Genomic DNA, 21,536 nt, shown 5'->3' with positions numbered 1-21,536 from the left:
ATTACTAATCCGTTAGTACTTTATTTACTCAAACACTTTATACGTGAGAAGTTGGTTGAATCATGTATTTGTTTTAAAAAATTGCAAGAGCAATAACCAATTTTTGTCGGATAATAAATTATAATAGTGAGGAATAATTTATCTTCAGAAAAATACTGTTCATTTTTAAGAAAGTGCTTTTTACTTAATATTTTTTCATAATAGCTTTAAACATTTTTAACTTCTTCAAAACTACTGGTTAACATTACTGAATAGTTTTTTTCCGATGACTTCATGCAATTTTGGATCAATGTGAGTAATACAAAAAAATGGCATACTTGAAAACTGTTCCGCGGTATGCTGCCGCATAACGCCCGAGTGCGAGCGCGAGGACTCCCTCAACAACCGGCTCTGTAACTTAATGAATTTCAATTTGTCCATTTTCTTATTAGACATTTTTCATAGTAAAAAAGTCAAGCTTTTTTTTGAGACTATTTAAAAAAAATCGTAGATACCTAAATTGCGAAAGAAGTTAAATAAACAATTGATTTATTGAAAAAATTGTTTAAACAATTTTTTTGTTATAAATAATGAAATAGGATGAAAGCGTGTAAAAAGCACTTTCCAAAACCCTCATAAAAATTTTAAATCGCGTAATTAGAAAGGAAGTTACAGGCGTTTGAAACTACCCCTGCAGGCATTGGGGCTGAAAATTCAACCCCCCCTCACTTGGGGAGGGTTGGTAATCCTGGTCTATAAGCTAGTGGATTAACTACTGTTGGGTAGGCGAACATTTTCCCAGAATTTAGAGACAATAGAAAAACAAGACTTCTTGAGTTGGGGCAGTTGAGGAATAATGCCCCGTATATTAAAAACCTCTTAGTGAGTGGAACGATGGTTGATGCTCTTTTGTAACAATTTTCTTCATTTATCTCCTTAGCCATACATAATTTCAATACAACTTATTAAGAAAAAATACTCATTTTAATAAGACGCATCTTTTGTATTCTTTATAGTTTTGCGTTATGATCTATAAAATTTTCAAATATGTCAAGGTATTTCCTCACTCAATTCTAATGATTTTGAATTATTTTGAGGTATTCGCAAGCATTTTCAATTCATTTTAATAGTTTGAAAGGAATTTCAAATTTTTAAAAGAAGTTCTAACATGTTAGGGCTCTTTAGAGATATTCCAGGGATCAATTTAATGGATTTCGCTGAATTTTATATTAATATTTTAAATATTTTGCTAATAATAAATAAAAAAATCCACAATATTTTAAAGACTTGTATATATTCACTCAATGTTTCCAAAGTTTAATTTTAAAATGCGATGTAATTGGAAACGGACTCTCGAGATGTGGTTCCCTTTGTCCTTAAAATCTGTCTCGCATTGGTTCTTAAATGATAACAGATATCTAAGATATATATGCTTAGCTAAGCTCTCGATTGTTCTCTGCGATCCTTATTTGTTTCCTGTGATTCTCACTTGTCCTTCACATTTTAGTTGCATAATCCTGATGACTAACATTGTTAACGATACATGCTTGGTTAAGATCTAGATAGTTTTCTGTGATTCTCATTTATTTTCTGCGATCTTCACTTGTTCTTAATATTCGTTTTATTTGCATAATCCTGCAGACTAACATTATTGCTTTTTTCTCAATACCTATCTGACAACTTCTTGAAGAAGCTCAAGAGGATAGAAAAAACATTTTAAACAGTGCAGAAAAAACAACGCCAGAAAATCATCTCTGATTAATATGATAGAAGATGTGCTCCATTCCTTGCTAGTTTCTGCTGACCCATATTTAGGCATTTTCAGGAACGTGTTTCTAAAAACCGAGAGTCCATTGCTTCCGGAAGCACAAGCCATTCTTCTTCACTCTCATAATGATGTCTCATAAAATTAAAATAAATTACGATTACGAATTTCTACCTGACATACATTTAGCGATTTAAATTATTAAAACTTTCATTTGATTGATTTAAGCAATTAAAAATTTGTCTGGCATAATGGAACCCGTACAGAATGCATGGGAAAATGTCTTTCGGTGGATTTGGTTAAAACTTGGTAATTTTGTAGGTTATCAGGGCCCAATGAAATATGCATAAAAAAATTTTTTAAACAAAAATGGGCAGTTTTAATTCTATACGGCGCCAATCGTTTAAAATCAGAGCATAAGATATATCCATATAGCACTGAAAGCAAGCACGACAACGAAATCAGTATCACGAATTAAAATGTAGTAAACACTACGTCTGTCTCACACAGTGCGCTTCTCGCAATGGGCAAACGCTAAGGGATAAATATTTTTAATCAACTGCGACCCTCGCTGTTTCGGGACAGAAAAGGTTATTAAATAAGGTTAGTATCCAGTTCGGTAATGCCAATCATAAAAATCGCCCTCTTCTCGCAACGACTGAACGCTAAGCACTCAACATTTAGACTAAAATGCAACTTTCATCATTTAAGGAGAGCAGCGGTGCTTTAATGAGATCAATATCAAGGGCGGTAATTTCAATCATATGAATCGCCCACTTTTCGTAACGTTCGAACTCAAAGCCATGAATATTTGAAAATAACTGAACACTCACTGTTTCAGGGCAGAAAAGGTTATTATATAAGGCCAGTATCACGTTCGACTGTTCGAATGATATGTATCGTCCGCTTCTCACAATGTTTGAACGCCAATTACAACGGGCGTCGATGCCAAATCGTTCTCTCGTAGAAACATATTAGTGCACATTTTTTTACTTTGAAATAAAATGATTTTTATAACTTTGTAAAGTGTTTTAGAGTTTACTCTTGAAGTACGAATTGAAATATAAATTTTTTAACAGAACCTTCAGTGAGCCCTGAGCTTTAACCCAGGTGACAGTTTTAGTGTTATTCTTCTTCTATTCAACTCAGTAACTTATCCTTTTGAAGAATGACGCCCCTTGTGCACGAGCGCACCCCTTTGTGCACAGGTTCTTATACCTGATACCATTTTTCTTCTGAGTGCGCTTTTATCACCAAGTTAGAGTCGTCAGTAGATAATTTGGAAATAAGGAAACTTGTACGTAATGTTCACAAATATTTGAATATTAAAATGACATTCCAGATTGTAAATTGTTTTAATTCTTAAAAATTATATTGAAAGTAACTTTTAAACATTTTGTTTTTATATTATTAATATTTAATTATTAAATTTAAAATTACGCGAGATCAACATTTGCCATATTAAAATCCAAAATGTAAAACTCAAAAAACATACAAGTCACAAAAATAGTCAAATTTCGAAAAACTAAAACTTGTGCTGAATTTGTATTTTTTCGAAAGTTGACTATTTTTTATCTTCTTTGTTTGTTGGGTTTTACATTTTTTAAATAAAAACTGTTATTCTTACATAATTAAAAAAATAATAATAATACATGCATTTATCGAGCATAACTCATAACAAGTTTTAGTTTTTCGAAATTGGACAATTTTTGATCATTTATGGTTTTTTAGTTTTAAATGTTTTATTTTAATAGGAGAACTGTTAATCTCACATAATTTTAAGGGAAGAAGGACTGAATTTGTCGAGCACAACTCAGCACAAGTTTTATTTTTTAGAAATTACACTATTTTTTATCTTGTATGTTTTTTGAGTTTTTCATTTTGAGTTTTAATATGAGAATTGTTGATCTTACATAATTTTGTTAAAGGGAAGAAAGACTTTGATTGTCGAGCACAACTCAGCACAAGTTTAATTTTTCGAAATTTGGTTATTTTTGGATCTTGTGTGTGTTTTGAGCTTTACATTTCGAGTTTTAATATGAGAACTGTTGATCTTACGTAATTTTATCAGAGGGAATAAAGACTGAATTTGTTGAGCACAACGCATCACCAGTTTTTCCAAATATTGAGCGCTTAGCGTTCGAACGTTGCGAAAAGCAGGCGAACCATATGATTGGCATTACCGCACTTGATACTGGCCTTATTTAAGAACCGTTGCTGCACTTAAATAGTGAATATGCAGTTTCGACAAAATATTGAGCGCTTAGCGTACGAGCGTTGCGAGAAGCACGCTTTGTGAGACGGACGTAAATTTTACCTAATTTTAATGCGTGACACTGATTTTATCGTCGTTTTTGCTTTTAATGCTATACGGATATATCTTATGCTCTGATTTTGAGCGCTTGGCGCCGTATAGCGTTAAAACTGTCCATTTCTTTTGTTATTGCCATTTTTTGATGGATATTTCATTGGGCCCTTTTCATCTACAAAATTACCAAGTTATAACCAAATCCACAGAAAGACACTTTCGAAAGCATTCTGTGCGGGGTTCTTTATTACAGGAAAGCACCTTCCACATAATATTTATAGATAATTTTACAAAAAGAAAACCAAAATCTTCGTATTCAAACCCAAAAAATGCTTTGCATTTGTCTATTCAAATTGTTTATATAATAAATAATAGTTGTTCTATGGAGATTTGCCATAATATTGAATCAATGGCCAAAGAATGTCACTTGATTTTATGAAAAAATCCAAATCTTTGTAGTGAAAACTGAAAATCTATGTATTTGCTAATTAAAATTGTTTAAATAATACAAAAGAGTTGTGCAAGTAGGACTTTCCACACGATTAGAACAGAAGCAAAATTATATTAGTTTATTTTAGGCAAACAATGACTAAGTATCATTTTCTTTTCTTTAGTGTCTAATTAAACTTCATTATACAGACATTTCCTGCAAAACAATAAGTTGCAAGCAATAAAGAGAAGCTAATTCGGCACAAAACACATTTATTAACTAAATTGTTCATACTGATATAGACATATTTTCTATTCAACTAATACCGTTAGAGGTTATTTCTAGAGAGTTGTTCCCCTGATTATGATCATGAGTTTTAATAAAAGTTTTTTTTGTCGAAACGGTGCTCTTTCACAAACAATATTTTTCTGTTTCTTTTTTCTTATATAAAAAACTTTGAAAAATATTTTCAAATATCAATACCGACGGATCTATGGAGAATTTAATTAACTTTACTTAAAAATAACATTAACGGTCGCAGAAGTTTCGCGGAACGAACAAATTGCTTGAATAAGTAACAAGAGAATTCTATATGAATCTAAAAAACGTGTACTTTCTTCACATTACTCCTCTTTACACCGAGTGAGTTACGCCTATCTCGAAAGGGAAATAAATAGCACCGCTCTTAGTTGAAACCTGAAGAATGTTTTTATACAAATTTGACGCGGCCACCTTTTTTTTTTTTTTTTTGCGAATTTTACATCGTGGAAAACTGGCTGCCATTTTCATATGCAAAAGTTGAACTGGCAAAGTAGCCATTTGATGATGTATTAATGTTTTTCTTACAACTTTCGAGCTTTGATCTTGGGCACCGAATCGAGGCTGTTTTATGTAGCTTGCTCTTGGACTATTATATAAGGAAAACCTCCCAGTAATCGTCACCATAATAGATTTCATTGACTTCAAATATTTAGAAAATTGTTTTGGAAGGATTATTTCAAAAATAATTGGCACTGATAGAAGCATTAACACCCTAGGATACTATAAAAATTGTTTTTACGATATTTAACATTACTTTTTATTTATAAACAATTAAAAGTCAAAAAGCACCGATTTGCCAGTTATCGTGATTTCCAAATCTGCCATATACTAGTAATCACGAGACGTCCCAGTGTTCGTAAGAAAGGTTCGGTTACCTTGAAATCAATTTTTAGCGATTTAGAAGTGTATTTTAAGTGTAATTTTGTATTTTTAATATACTTGAATGGCATCAAAGATGTATTATTAGTTTTATATTGATTGAGACCTCCGACATGAAATACGTCTGACGGATATTATAATAATTGACCATAATAAAAATGAATTTGCTTTTCAAATGTTTAGTTTTCATTTCAGTTAAAAATATTGTCGAATACAATTAATTTTTTATTTATAAGAAATAAAGTGGTCTCAAAAATAAATAGAAATGTATACTTACACTATAGTAGACTTGAATTGCCTTCCTTTTCAAATAAAGTTAGCAAAATATTGAGTTTTGTAAAGTCATATAAGCTAACTTTGTTCTATAAAATAGCTGAGTACAACATAATTACACGGGATACAAAAATTTACACACTGGCAATTTGAATAATTAACTTTCTTTCAACAGAAATTATAAACAGAATGACGAAATTTGATAAATTGCAGTGACTAAAAAATAATGTGGTTTTGGAGGCTATGTTCTTTTTACGTTGCCAAAATATTAAAACTATGAATAATTATATATCTATTACACATTTTTCTTTATATTATGCAGTATAGATTAATGTTAGCTAATGGAAAACTACTCAATAAATATTAATTTCACTGAAAAATGATAATAAACTATCATGGGGGTAATGCCAAGGGGAGGAATAGGGATTTGGACATGGACATAGTAAACACGGGACTAGGCATGCCATTGCGGGGTTGATGCAATGAGAGGGAAGGCCGCCATCTTTTGATGTGCCGAGACAAACATGGCACCGCCCACGTGTTTATATTTTCATGCACAGTTCGTCGGCAAAAATGCTCGTGCGCTTAATCAAGTGGCACATCGTAAGATGGCAGCTGTTCCTCCTCCTGTGGATTCAACCCCGCTTGCCCAAGATAGGATGGCATGCCTAGTCCCGTGTTTCCTATGTCCAACTAAAAAATCACCAAAGTCATACCAATATTTGACATAACATTTTCAGTTCCAAGCACTAATGTATATTACAATTACTGCTCACAGTAACAAGTCAGTTCTCCGATTTCATTTCACGACTTTTTGAAATTAATTAAATTATTATTGGTAATGAAATATGGAAATAAAATGTTGACAATCGTCCTAGTCTTCGTGACCGGCCACGATTACTCGAGCAACTATGCTTTTGATATGTCCATATAATCGTTTTACTTAATTTTATGAAACAAAAATTATTTTTGATTACAAAAAATAATTGTCACTATCAAGTAATTTCTGGACATATTAAAGGCTTAAGCAAAGAAACGCCTTTGCTAACCTAAATGTCAGAGCGAATGGTGTAACCCAGTAATAATGATTAGGAAGCCTGACGGAGATTATAGGCTCTGCATCGACTTTAGGAAATTAAATGAGGTAGCAAAGAAAGATGTGTACCCAATGATATAACCATATATCCATCATATTTCTCTATCCGAAGAAAGTGAGGAATTCACTGCTTTCCCAGTACCGGGCAAGGGGCTTTATCATTAAAATCGCATGAAATTCGGGCTATCGGAAGATCCAGCAACGCTTCAACGATTTGTGTATCAACTAATAACATCAGAATCTGAGCCCCATGCAACTTCGTACATCAATGACATTATTGCAGTTAGTGAAACCTTCGAAGAAAATATTTATTGGCTAGCGAAAGTCTTGTGACTATCAATGCCTGAATTACGGTCAATCCCGATAAAAGCGAATTTGATTGTATTCAGGTACGTTATCACGGACATTTAGTTGATAAAACCGGAATGCATCCTAACTCGGAAAAAATTGAGCTAATTACATTTTATCCGGCTCCTACTACTTTGCGCCAACTTAGACAATTTCTGGGCATGGTCTCGTGGTAAAAGCGATTTATAAAGGATTTCGCCCAAAAAGCAGAACCACTCTAGCGATTATTTAAAAAAATCGAAGATTCGAGTCGGGTTAGACCAGGAAAAGACGGTTGCTATACAATCGAACTAAATCTCGATTCAACTAAATGTCATTTCAACTAAAACTCTATAGTTTTACTACAGCGGATGGTGTTGCTCGTAAGAGGGTCGTGTGCGTAGTTAGAAAGTAATGTACAGTCATTGAGTTGTACCAAAAATATACGGTTGGCGGCATGACATGCAGACTCTGAGTCATGGATAAAGAAGGGCTGACAATAATTTAAAAAACAATGACTGTAATGAAGTTGAATAAGACTTTTAGTTGTTTTTAATTAAGTAAAGTGAAATTGGATAAATATAAAGAAAATTAAATAATTTCAAAAATAATGAAATTAAGTGAAAAGTTACTGGTTTATAAGTGTATTTTTTCGTAATTTTTTTTTTTAATTCGTCATGAATGATGTTCTGTATGAGGTTATATATTTGCTGTTTATTTTAATGTTACGAATTGTAATCACTTTCATTAGGATCTGTGGACAAAAAACCTAAAGCTGTTTTCAAAAATGCAATAGTTGTATATTAATTTTAGGTTAAGTACGTGACATTATTTTTTTTAAACTTTATTACAGTTATTAGGTATGATGAAGCAAAGCGTCGCTCGCTAATGCGGAAGACTTTAATTTTGGGTTCTTCCAAACTTGAATTAAACGAATATGCATATATCTTATAATTATATGTATTAAATTATTCGAAGCTGTTGAAGGAATATCATTCATAGTTTCTGGAGCAGTACTTTAACTGCTTCATTTGAAACTATATTGTTGTAATTATAGCAAAAAAAAGTTGAGGGAAGTTTTAAAAAATTGTTTGTGTTCAACTTCGTTTTGAAAAATAATAAAACTTCACAAATAATAGTACTTTTTAAATTTGGAAACTTTGAAAAAGTCTAAAAAAAGTATCTAAATCATCTTAACCAGAAAAAACATGGGATTAAGTTTTTAAAAAACGATATATATAGTTAATATTATATTTATTTATTCTATAAGTTGTAAAATGACAAAATGAAGTCAATTACAAATAGCAGAAACTTTAAGAATGAGAGCATACTTAAAAAAGGAACATTATTAAAAGTATCAAATGAACTATTGCAGTAATTACTATCAGTTTAATAAATAATACCTTTTAATTGATAAAAAGAATTTAAATTCATGCTTTGCAGAAATAAAAGAGAAAACAGCAATTGGCGGGCCTATCATTACTTTTATATAATAAAAATAAGTGCGTCAACAGATAAAAAAAGAAGAAAATAATAAAGTAACATATTGCAGACTCGCCAAATATTTTTATCACATAAAAAATAATATTTAGAGATTTTGAAATCCCTTAAAATCTTATAGTTTCTATAAAATCGTAAAATGATTTGATGAAACAAATCAATCCTTTCTTCGGCCGTTGATATTTATTGATTTCTAATCGTAGATTTTAAATTATTTATGTCTTACGGTCTAATCGTAAATCGAAAAAATAAATATGAGTCAAAAAAACTTGTTCTTCGAAACTCAGATATTTATTTAATAGAAAAACTCCTTTTGAAACTTCCTAACGTTTCGGTACACATGCGTACCTTTTTCAAAGGTTCTTAACATAAATAATTATATTAAAGATTAGTAATTTTAGTCTGAACAAATATTACGTAATAAATATTACGTAGATTTAAATACATTGTTACCTGAGTTGATGATAATTTAAAATAGTCAAACAGATCAATTTTCAGTCAAGAAAAGTAACATTTCAGTCAATAATTGTAAAAAATTAATTAAAATTTAGTCATTTTTTAGAAGTCTCAAAAAAATGTTTTCGAGACTTCACTCGATTTAAACTACATTTTTTAAAATTTGTATGAGAAAAACAAATTAGCGTAGGTTAGGACAGACGAACAGAAATTGACAGTTTCAGAAATACACGAAGAATACGTAATGAACGATGATGCAATAGGCAAGTTTCCATTGAAAACCACTGATGTGGAAGCGCGTAATTGAGTTTAAATTTGAAATAAGAAATTAAACAATTTTTTTTTAATTTAAAAAAATGTGTATATGTATAAATCTATCCATATGCATACATATATACACACATATAGCATACATACATATACACATATATACATATAGAGATGATTAATATTAAAAACATTATTTTATAATACTCTGATAAATTTTATTAATATTTATAATTTCAGTCTGTAAATTAACTGAAATCTTACGATATTTGTTTATAAAAATAGACTCAATAATACGTCGTTGATAAGTATTTTTTTCTGTAGCTAATATTTTAATACGTTTAAAATCAAAATCAAAGTAATTATTAAATTCCAAGAATGTTGCAACAGACCTGTGTTAAAATTCCCAACTTCACAATCTCTTTTGTGTTCAGCAATTCTAGTTTTTAATCTCCTGCCAGTCTCACCTATATAAGCTTTATTACAACATTTACATTTAATTAAATAAATAACAACAGATAAATTTTCAATGGAATCGACGTCTTTTCTTCTTGACAAATAATTATCTAATGTATTAGTGTTTTTAAAATAAACATTGATATTAAATTTTTTAAGTGAATTTCTTAATCTTTCTGATAGGCCCTGAATGTAAGGCAAAGTAACATTTAAATTAAATCTATTGTAAGTATCACTCCAATTTCTTTTCTTGTTAATTTTATTACTGTTATTGTAAATCTCATGAATGCGTTCTTTAATGATGTCATTTACAAACTCAAGAGGATAGTTATTCTGTACTCAAGTTGTTTTTAATAGATTTAAATTTTCCTTTTTAAATTGAATGTCAGATAATTTTACACATCTATCAAATAAACCTTTAATTAAACCAATTTTATGCCCAAATAAATTATGTTTGTATGTAATTATGTATGTAAAATTATCTGACATTCAATTTAGACTTAGACTCAATTACGCGCTTCCACATCAGTGGTTTTCAATGGAAACTTGCCTATTACATCATCGTTCATTACGTATTCTTCATGTATTTCTGAAACTGGCAATTTCTGTTCGTCTGTCCTAACCTACGCTAATTTGTTTTTCTCATACAAATTTTAAAAAATGTAGTTTAAATCGAGTGAAGTCTCGAAAAATTTTTTTTGAGACTTCTAAAAAATGACTAAATTTTAATTCATTTTTTTAAATTATTGACTGAAATGTTACTTTTCTTGATTGAAAATTGATCTGTTTGACTATTTTAAATTATCATCAACTCAGGTAACAATGTATTTAAATCTACGTAATTATCCATCATATTTGTTCAGACTAAAATTACTAATCTTTAATATAATTATTTAGGTTCAGAACCTTTGAAAATGGTACGCATGTGTACCGAAACGTTAGGAAGTTTCAAAAAGGAGTTTTTCTATTAAATAAATATCTGAGTTTCGAAGAACAAGTTTTTTTGACTCATATTTATTTTTTCGATTTACGATTGGACCGTAAGACATAAATAATTTAAAATCTACGATTAGAAATCAATTTCTATAAAATCCTTCCAAATTTTTTGAAATTCTAGGAAATTGTTTAAAACGGCATACCATTTTTTGAATTACATAAAATCATTAGACTCCTTGGAAGGCCCTTCAAATTTTTTAATCAAATGATCATACCTTGGAATCATTTGAAATACCTCAAAATGTCTTAAATTCTTTTAAATGTTTTAAAATATCTTGAATTTTCTAGGCGCTTGGAAATTCTTGGTAATCTTTTAAAATGCCCTTATAATCTGTTAAAAACAACATTAATCTGTTCCTGAAATCTAATCGAAATGTTTGAAAATCTTTTCAAATTTTTTAAATCCTTTAGAATCCCTCAATTATTGTGAATAAATTCCTTGAAATCCATTATAATAAAAAATCCTTTGAAATCCCGTGAAATTACATGAAATCTGATGATATTCCTTTACATATGTTGAAATATTTGAAGCCCTATGAAATCCTTTGAAACCCAGGAAAATTGATTAAAACACCTTATCAAAAGTCTTTAAAATCCTTTGGAATTACTGCAATCCTCCGAAATCTTATAAAACCTCTTAAAAGGCCTTTGAATTATTTGTAAATCTAGGAAATTCTCTTAAATACTTTGCAATCCTTTTTAATATTCTCAAATCTTATAAATCCTATGAAATCCTTTCAAATCTTTCGATATTTAAGGAAATTCTTTCAAAACACAGATCAACCGGGATATTTGAAATTATATTTAAATCTTTGGAATCCTACAAATCCCCTCATTTTTGTGAAATTCTTTGCAGTTTATAGAAATATTATAAAATGCTTAGAATTTTTGTGTATCTATTTAAATCCGTCAAAAATCACTTAAAATATTAGAAATAACATTTAATCACTCAAATGACTTTTGTGCAATCTCTTGGACTGCCGTAAAATCATTTAAATTTCCTTAAAATGTTTAAAAGCTTTTAGATTTTTTTTAAATAATTAAAATCATTGGCAATTATATGAATTCCCTTGAGATCCTTTTAAATCACTTAAAATATTTCACACAAATTGAGTAGAATGGCTTTTAGGACTAGTCTACAAGACTTTTATCGGGTCGGTTGGTGAGTCCCAGTCCGCTTCTGAGCGCTATTTTTACAATTAAATATTTAACTTTTAATAAGAAACTTATCTGACACTGCCCCCTCCAGTCGACTTCTTTGGATTCGTGCCTGATGTTACGCTGATAATAATTTCCGGTAGCGATTTTTTCTTTTTCGAAGTGCGTCCTTCCTGGAAATTTCCTTTCTTCTTTTATGGGTACTCAATATTTAACTGATACTTATAGCCTTTTTTAAATATTATATATTTGACTCAATTATATTACATTAAATTATGTTAAATTAGGCTTTCTTAAGAATAAATAATTATTTAAACGAATACATGTGCCATCATCTGAAAAGATAAAAGGCCTTTATAAGGAGATGGGCTAGTAATAGGTAATGGGATTTTTAAATTTTAGTAATAGGTATTGGGATTTTTTAATTTTACTAATTCCCACTTTAAAATTCAATCTGTGCAAATCTCTCTGTAAGAGCTTGAAGAAGGATGACAAAGAATTATACTGCTCTAAAAACTAAGATATGCATATTTTGGTGTGATTCAAGTTTGGAAGAATCCTAATTTAAAGCCTTCCACATTAGTGAGCGACGCCTCATCGTACCTAATAACTGAAATAAATTTTTTTTAATACTGTCCCGTACATAACCTCAAATTAGTATATCACTATTAAATTTTTGAAAAACAGCTTTACGTTTTTCGTCCACAGATCCTATTGAAAGTGAATACAATTCGTAACATTTAAATAAACAACAAATCTATAACCCCATACAGAAAATCATTCACGGCGAAACAAAAAAAAAAAATTGCGAAAAAATAAACTTTTTATAAACCCGTCACTTTTCACTTAATTTCATTGTTTTTGAAATTATTTAATTTCCTTTGCATTCATCTCCTTTCACTTTACTTAATTAAAAACGACTAAAAGTCTTATTCAACTTCATTACATTCATTATTTTTTAAATTATTATCAGCTCTTCTTTATCGATGACTTAGTTTACCGTTATATTTACAAACTGACGAAAGTAGTACGGGTTCGGAAGCCGTCCTTATAAAAATCCAAGATGGCGTGAAACACGCCATAAGCCTTTGCTAGTCGATCCATGCAAGGCGCCTAGAAAAACTACACCTGACGGAACAAGAAGGCTTGCCGGTGGTATGGTCAGTTGAAAAATTCAGATCATATTTAGAGGGTAATCACTACTTAATGGTTAAAGATCATAGTAGTCTCCTCCGATGGCTCCGCCACTTGAGAGATCCCACAGGGAGATTGGACAGATGGACCCTTATGTCGTTAAATTGTGAAGTCGAGATTAAGCACAGAAAAGGATCTCTTTTATTCAGGGGCGTGCACTACCTCCCCCACCGGGGTAGCGACGGGCTATTTTCTTATGAAAAAAACGCTTTTCCTTCATTTTTACTTAAAATTACGAATTGTTTAGTATTGTTCTCAGTAAAATCTACATTTTTCAGTCCATCTCACTCAAACCCACACCCCACCCACCCAAGTACCCAACCTCTTGCCCCCCCCCCCCCCCAGCTGGGGTAGCAATCGCTACTTTTCATACAAGGTTTGTGCGCCCATTCTTTTATCCTTGCATCAACTTTGAATTATGTTAAAGAAAAAAGTTTTACTATAGAAAATCGTATTGTCAAATATTGTTCATTTCGATGGCTATCTGACTCTTCGATCACACATATCAATATTATAGGTCAATATTATAGGTAGGGTGGTCCAAAAAAAGACATTTTCGAATTTTTTAAATCAGACTGAAAAATATAGTAGGCTACATGAAAATAGAAAGTGCCTTTTTTTTGAAACAAATTAATTTATAGGACTACGCAGTTCACTTTTCTCTCTTATGGAGAGAACATGTAAAATGACATTTCTTTTTTCAAATGCAATTCTGCAGTAGAAGTTATGATTGTATTTGTTTGAAACTTTAGGCATTTATTTGCATAATAACGATAATGCATTTTATCATACTTTGACTTCCTTTAAATATTATGTAAGAATTTAACAACAGAGTCAATTTTCGTAAAACCTAAATTGCGCTATCGCAGGAAATAGAGATAAGGAACTAGATATAAGATATATAGAAAGGATAAGATTGTAAAAAAATATAGATATAAGCGAAAAAATTGTAAGGAATGAAAGTCATGTAAACCCTTAGGGGACACATTATGAGTAAAGAAAAAGAATTAGTCATTATTAAACATTAAATTAATAAGGAATTAAAATTAACAATGATAATTAAAATAATATTAATTTAAACTTAAATTTTTTCATGATTGATTCATAATTAAATCATTGTCTATTAATAAATAATTATTAATAATTGAACTATATATTCATTCATAATTAATTAATAATTAAAATTAATAATGATAATTAAATCAAATTAAGTAATACTTACAATTTTTCATGATCAATAAATAATGATTTATTATTAAGAGATTTTGCAGTTTCTCTTTATTAGAAGTAATGCTATGAATACAAAAGATTGATGTAAGGTGGTTGTTGAGGACTTAGGCGAGCCTCGAGCTTTAACAAAGGAGCAGGTCAAGTTGGCAAAGTGTAGCTGTTTCACTGCCAAGCTGAACCGTGAATTCTCTATATTGAGTAGTGAATTTAGAAAAAACTTTGCAACAAATGCGTAACCCTACTAATTAATTTGTTTCAAAACAAAAAAAATAGGGTCTTTCTATTTTTATATAGCCTACAATATTTTTCAGTCTAACCGCAAAAATTCGAAAATGTGTTTTTTTTGGACCATCCTAATTATAGGCATAGCTAAATTTAATTAGTAATAAACCTAGAGTTCCTCATAACACTGTAGTCCTCTATAAAAAAAGGTTTTAACTCAAACCCTACACTAAATGTATGGGAAAATGGCTTTCGATGGATATGGTTTAAACTAACTATATATTGCGCTCTCATCTAAAAAACTGAACGCTAAGCACTTGAAATCAAGTCTAGAATACTAAAAATGCTTCCGTGAGCGCAAATGAGGTGCCAACGTAACGTTGAAATAAAGCGCGATTATTTTAAAGCTACATAACGCACGCTTCTTAACCCGATCCGGTTATCGTGGGTCGTTTCAGACCAAAGACTTTTTTTGAAAGATTTTCCTTTTTTTTGAGTCATATATTGAATTTTCATTTCTAATAGCATGACGCAGCGTACATTCACTGAAGTCTCGAGAATTCTTCGTCCACGTAGAGTGAGTGTATTTATCACTAGAAATAAAACATTTGTTAATATTTTTTGCAATCTTTATGGTTTGCCCTTAAAAGAGAAGTGTTTCAAGAGTGTACAGAAATTGTACCAGATTTTTTTATGAAAAATAGAGCGTTTTAAAATGTTTTGAGTCTGAAACGACCTATGATAACTTTAGAAGGTGCCAAGAAAAAGCGAGAACCTGATCCGGTTAAAACAGCCGAACACTAAGCGCTCAAAATCTGTGAGAACAATGAGTCCCTATATATGCTGAAAAGATAGACGACGGCAAAGCGAGGACAATATCAAATGCGAGTTTGAGAATGATTTGTTGCGCGCATCCTGAAACTGTTGACGCTAAGCGCTGAAGATTTTAACTTAATGAAACGTCACTGATGTAACGTCAATAACAGTGTCCCACTGAGATTTAAAAAGAGAAACCTGCTGTCCTTTTCTTTGTAAAAAGTCTTCAAATCGCATTAAAATATTGTTCATAAGCTAGAGCATTGAATTTCTAATAAATCTAATAATAATAAATTACATTTATTATTTTAATTTATTATTCTGATTTAATTCTTCGTTTCGTCTATTTATTACACTTTCGAAGGAATTTTTTAATTTAAGTTTCCTTTTGCACACTGGGTTGCGGTCCAAAAATACAGGTCAAGTTCGTTAACCAGTCTTTTAATGTCAATATTTATGGTTTCCGCCATGAAAAATCAAACTGAAAAACGTAATAAATAAACTTTCCCACGAAACTACGTAAGATACAGTAAAAAGACAAAAGATTAAAATTATTTGTTTTTAAAAGTTCTACGAAATTCTTCTGTACTATTTTTCAGTAGCAACAATAATTTTTGTTTTAAACGTGGAAAATGCCATAAAAAAATCTATAATTCAAATTTACAGCCAAACAACGCAAATTACGGTGAAATGGTCAACAGGACAATTTCTCGTCTCAAATAAACCTAAAAAATTGCTCTACCATTTTTCAATAGCACCCACAGTTTGGCGGGAAAATTTGAATTTTTACATTCTCATCATATCGCCGGTGCTTAGGAGAACGAACCCGTAAATTATATCGCTGTGAAAAAAAAAACACTTCTTATCATAACGCCATGAAAAAAACGCATCTCTATAAAAAAATTACAGTAAGCACTGTAAAAAAATAGATATTGATAAGCGCTGTGAAAAAACACGTCTTGTATAAATACTGTGAAAAAAACCCGCATCGTTGAATGGCCGCAATAAAAAACATATGTTAGTAAACACTGCGAAAAGAAACCCTTTTTAAAAAACGCCGTGAGGAAAAAGTTTACTCGTGAAAACGCCGTAAAAAAATACATTTTTTATGAAAGCGCTGTGAAATAAAACCTTATTCATGAGAACACCGTGATGAGGAACTTATTAATACGGCATCGTCAAAAAATACTTATGAAAACGCTCGGGAAGCAAATCTTTTCACATCGTTTCTTCAACCAAATAATTACTTTTTCCTATTGTTAAAATTATAATGGTTTATTGTTTTATTTATAACAGAATATGTTATATAATCAAAGTTTTAAAGTGCGCATTTCATTATGATTGAAAACTTATCATTTATAATATTTATGATTGTTTAAATATATAAACAAGTTTAGAAAATTGCTGTGAGTTTTCATTTTTTTCGCTCAGCCTATCTGGCCCAGCGCTATCCGCCCAGTACTTTTCTCCTCACTCCTATTATGAACTATGTGTTACAGTAAAAAGACAAGAGATTAAAATTATTTGCTTTCAAAAGTTCTACAAAATCGCTCTTTACCATTTTTCAGTAGCACCCACAGTTTGTTTATATATTTCAATCCTAAACTATCATTAATAAAATAAAAGCATTTACAGACAAATATTTTCATTACTAATGTCGGTTTGAATTTTCTCATAATTTTTCAGCAGAGTAACGTTTTTTGAGAAAGTTATATCTACATCTTCACTTAATATGCAAACATAAAAAAAATTTAATTGATCAATCAGGAACGAGCGCGTAGCGCAAGGCACAGGTATCGAGTGTGAATCGCAAGATACATATATTATCGAGCGCGAAGCGCGAGAACCATCAGTTGCGCGCCCTAGGTGCGCTTAATCTTGAGAACCGCGCGCGATCAGCATATGCCTGCGCGGCGGGCAGATTTTTTTTGAAGGTTTGTTCGTTTTATTTTGCTGTTTATTTGGTTTCCATTTGCTTTTTTAAAGCATTTATATTTTTTTAAAGAACTCATACTTCTTCGCCGTTAATCCAGGACAGGTGGTTCCAATCAATGCAAATATTAATTCAAATAGGAAAAAAATTGCGATTTTCAAACGCCGTCAACTTCGTACACTACAACTTTAAGTTACCGATGGTACTTGGTTAATAGATAAATTGCTATCAACCAATTCGTAACGAAATAGAACAGCTCCAAGGAGATCCCGGACGGTTAAATTTTTCTTCTTATTATGCCTATATTAATACGGAAATCTTCATTCTCAAAGGAACAAGAGCCTCTTTAAATCATTTGAATGAATGTGGCTGCAGCTTAGCTTATTTGCTTCCTTGGCTGCAAGCAATGGATGACCGTATAGGATACCTGGGCATCAAATGCTTTTTTTTTGCAAAAACATCGCAATGAAGCAACTTCTCATCAAGATTTCGGTGATGAGGAAAGCTTTACTAATAAAAAATTTGAAGGTATGCCTCCTGTAACAAAAGAACAGTTTCGAGAATTTTACACATTCTGCGATCCTATTCTCAAGTTACGTAGACATGGTGTGATATGCGTCAGGAATATGAATCTCATGACTTTTCTTCGCAAGATGCGTCAACGTCTTTCTGATGAATTTCTTAAAGTAATATGATGAGGAACACGGATGATTCATCCACTATTCCAGCCGTAAGCATTGGATTAACAGCAATAACTAAAGAGGGATATGTAAAAAGATGTGACAGCATTTGTCATTTGCATTGCTGTCATAGATAGCACTTATGCTTACACGCAGAAGAACAGTAACTTACTTGTACTGCGAAAATCTTTCTGTAAGCATAAGGGGCGTCACTTGGTGAAAACTGCTCTTATTGTAACTCCAGACGGGTATATACTTGATATACAAGAACCCTATTTTTCGGACAAACAAAAGAATGGCAATATTTGTATAGAGGACAGAGGATACCGAGACTCGTAGCCGCTGTTAGAATGATTGAGTATTGAGTCCAAGGTACCACCATTTCTCCAAGCAGGCCAGTTAATTTGCAATGGAAGAAGCGAATTAAGCACGTCTCATAACGAAATCGAGGTGGATTGTTGAATCTAGAAATAGCAATCTTGAGATATCTACCTTCCTTAAGTGAATAGTTTTTCGTACTTCTGTTTCCTTAAGATCATTCACCCCTCTAGGATTCCAAACACCCAGTCTCCATTCAGCGCCTGAAACTTTACCTTTCCCGAATGCATGCCTTTCGTCCACCAAGTTTCAATCCATTCTGAAACTATTGTACTGATTTATTATTCAATGTATGTAGTGTACGTCTAACTACCAACTTGATGTGAGAAATGTATTTTTCAAGTCGAAATTATGTCCAAATTGAGTAGCCAGTGGTAAGCTTAATTATAACATCAGTTCCACCAAACTTCGGTCAATGGAGAGAGTATAGGGAAAAAACTAGAACCGAGTCATAGTTGGTTTGTATCATATACTGAGAAGGATACCAGCTTTCAGCAGATTTGTAATAGATGAGTAAATGTGTATATCTTTCAAAAGATCCCGAAAATGTCCCCAAACTTCATAGACTTCTCGAAAATATTCATCAATTTCCGAAAATTTTAATAAATTTCTGGAAGTTTCATAAACTTTTCAAAAATTTATTAATAAATTAGTAGAACATTCAACAACTCTCTAGCATCAAACACGAAAAACTGACTGCCGAGTGTCATTTAAAAATTATATATGCACTTGTACATATAATTCATTTCTGCTCAAATTTAATAGTAACTGCTTCGTGGATATACGAAAAAAAACAAACATGTACAACGTAACCAGAAAAAAGGCGTGAACTGAAAAGTATCTTCCCTGCGAATCCTTCATTCAATCATGACAATTTTAATCAATTGTACATTAGCACATTTCGCTGTTTTTATTTACTGTTTTTCGAACAATAACTACATAAAAAGCAATAAAAAAGTTGTGGTAATTTAAATTTGTCAGGATTCACTTCTACGCAGATAGCTGCCGTGAAAAATATTATTTTAATTTGTTTATAATGATTAATGATTTTATATTTGTGCAATTAATCAAATTTGAATAAAGCTAGTGCTTTGCGATAAAGTAATGTATTGTTATGCACTATCCTACTAGATATTGCAAACCTCATGTTACTGAAGCGCTTTTTTATACGCTAACCGAAAATTGTGTTTTAAATTTATCTGGGCTTACGTTTAGTAGTTGCGATCAGATTTGAAGGGGATTGTAATCATATTATTTCAACTGCCCAATCGATTATTCAAAATCGAATATCACAAACGGCATTTTTTGGTATTGTAATTTTTCTTGCCTGTAGATGCAAGCCTTATTACCGGATGGATATAAGATGTCTTGTAAATACCGCAAATATTTTTTAAAAAATCGAATGGATATATGAAGTTTTGGAAATGTGCTATTGAATTTTCTGAAGGATCTCAAAAAAAGACGATAACCCTCATCAGAATTTGGAAAGAAAACTAAATAAGTCAATCTGGTCAATAGTTACAGATGTTTGCATAACATGTCTTTTTTATTTGAAAAACAAACTTTTCAATTAAATACTCATAACTTCGTACATTTTTTTCTAACAAAAAAAATACTTTAGCGTAACCTAATTTCCTCTTAAAAAGTGTACCTACCTGTCTGATTTGAAGTGGATCCTATCATATAATACAATAAAGGTAAAAACTCACTTAAGATGTTCTAATGAATGAAGATTTTTTGGTTTCCAAAATCCTCCTCCGAACCAGCTGCGACTGCGAAACATCTTTTTGACGATATTACCTTCTCCACGTTATTATGTAGGATTTGTTCAAGTGGTAATCATTATTGCAATAATAAATTGCCGTCCCGTATTGACAGAATAGATATTAAGCCAACTGTCGCAAGGAAATTGGCTGTGGATATTTGTAATATCGGGCTATTGTCGAGTGGTAAACGTAATAAGTGACCTATTTACTTTTTGTAAAATTTAGACAACTTTTAAGTACTTGCATGGTAAAGGGTAGGAGGATGAGTGATTTAATTAATTATATTTAATAATAATTAATAATTTAATTTTTTAAGTCATTTGATATTATGGTCAACACATTACTCTAAAGTTATCACAATGAACACAACTTTACAAGTAATTTTTCGGTTTGTTCAAGACACGAGGAGACACACAAAGTCTAGACACGCGCAAGTAAAAAAAAATGGCAGCCAATCAGTAAAGATACAAGCTACTCCACCATATTGAATAAATGCACAGCTTGGGCTGTGTTCAAGAATTTCCTGGGAGTACTGCATTGGAGTAAGGGTACTGTCACACCTCTGCCGGCCTGCCCGGTGCAGGCCAGGGTTGCCGCCCTCGATGGTCATCCAGTGAAGCAAGTAAAACGAGCGCGAAATTCGAAATGTGTAGTTTATGGGTACAAAAAAAGGAGCATATTTTATTCATTAGAAGAATATAATTGTTATGTTCTACATAAAGTTCTATGTTTTATTATTCCCATTTTCATTGAAAACAATTTTTTTATAGTAATTTTTAAATTTAATTTAATTTTAAATTGATAATTAATATCCTTTATGAAAGTTGAACAACTTTAAATCCAAATTTATTGGTTCTACCTTACATTTGATGTTTTTCGATGAAAATTTATTGTAAGTTAAGTTTACAGTAGATAGAGAATTTCTTTAGAAAGTCAAATATTTGGTTGACATTTTATGTATTTTGTGAAAAGTTTTTGTTTCTCGGTTAGAAAAAATAACCTTTTCGACGGAAAATAAATTTTATATAAAAATTCATTTTCTTAACCAAAAATTCATTTTTAGAACTGAAAAACTTACTACTGTAATTTTTATTGAAAACAATTTT

At 31.1% G+C, this 21,536-nt stretch overlaps 1 protein-coding gene across 4 annotated transcripts in view; it reads right to left on the bottom strand.

Moving 5' to 3' along the window:
• Window positions 1-20,858, bottom strand: part of LOC117171801 (protein CLEC16A homolog) — a 66,689-nt gene extending 45,831 nt beyond the window's left edge. For 3 of the 4 annotated variants that reach the window (XM_033359414.1, XM_033359413.1, XM_033359417.1), the window contains exon 1: window positions 20,374-20,858. In XM_033359414.1, the coding sequence (XP_033215305.1) occupies window positions 20,374-20,447 (74 nt within the window). In that variant the 5' untranslated portion in view covers window positions 20,448-20,858. The remainder of the gene's footprint in view (window positions 1-20,373) is intronic. The other variant, XM_033359412.1, reaches the window with a different exon arrangement.
• Window positions 20,859-21,536: the final 678 nt, after the last annotated feature.

This window comes from Belonocnema kinseyi, chromosome 4, assembly GCF_010883055.1.
Source record: "Belonocnema kinseyi isolate 2016_QV_RU_SX_M_011 chromosome 4, B_treatae_v1, whole genome shotgun sequence".
NCBI lineage: Eukaryota > Metazoa > Arthropoda > Insecta > Hymenoptera > Cynipidae > Belonocnema > Belonocnema kinseyi.
This window is presented reverse-complemented; position numbering and strand designations above follow the sequence as displayed.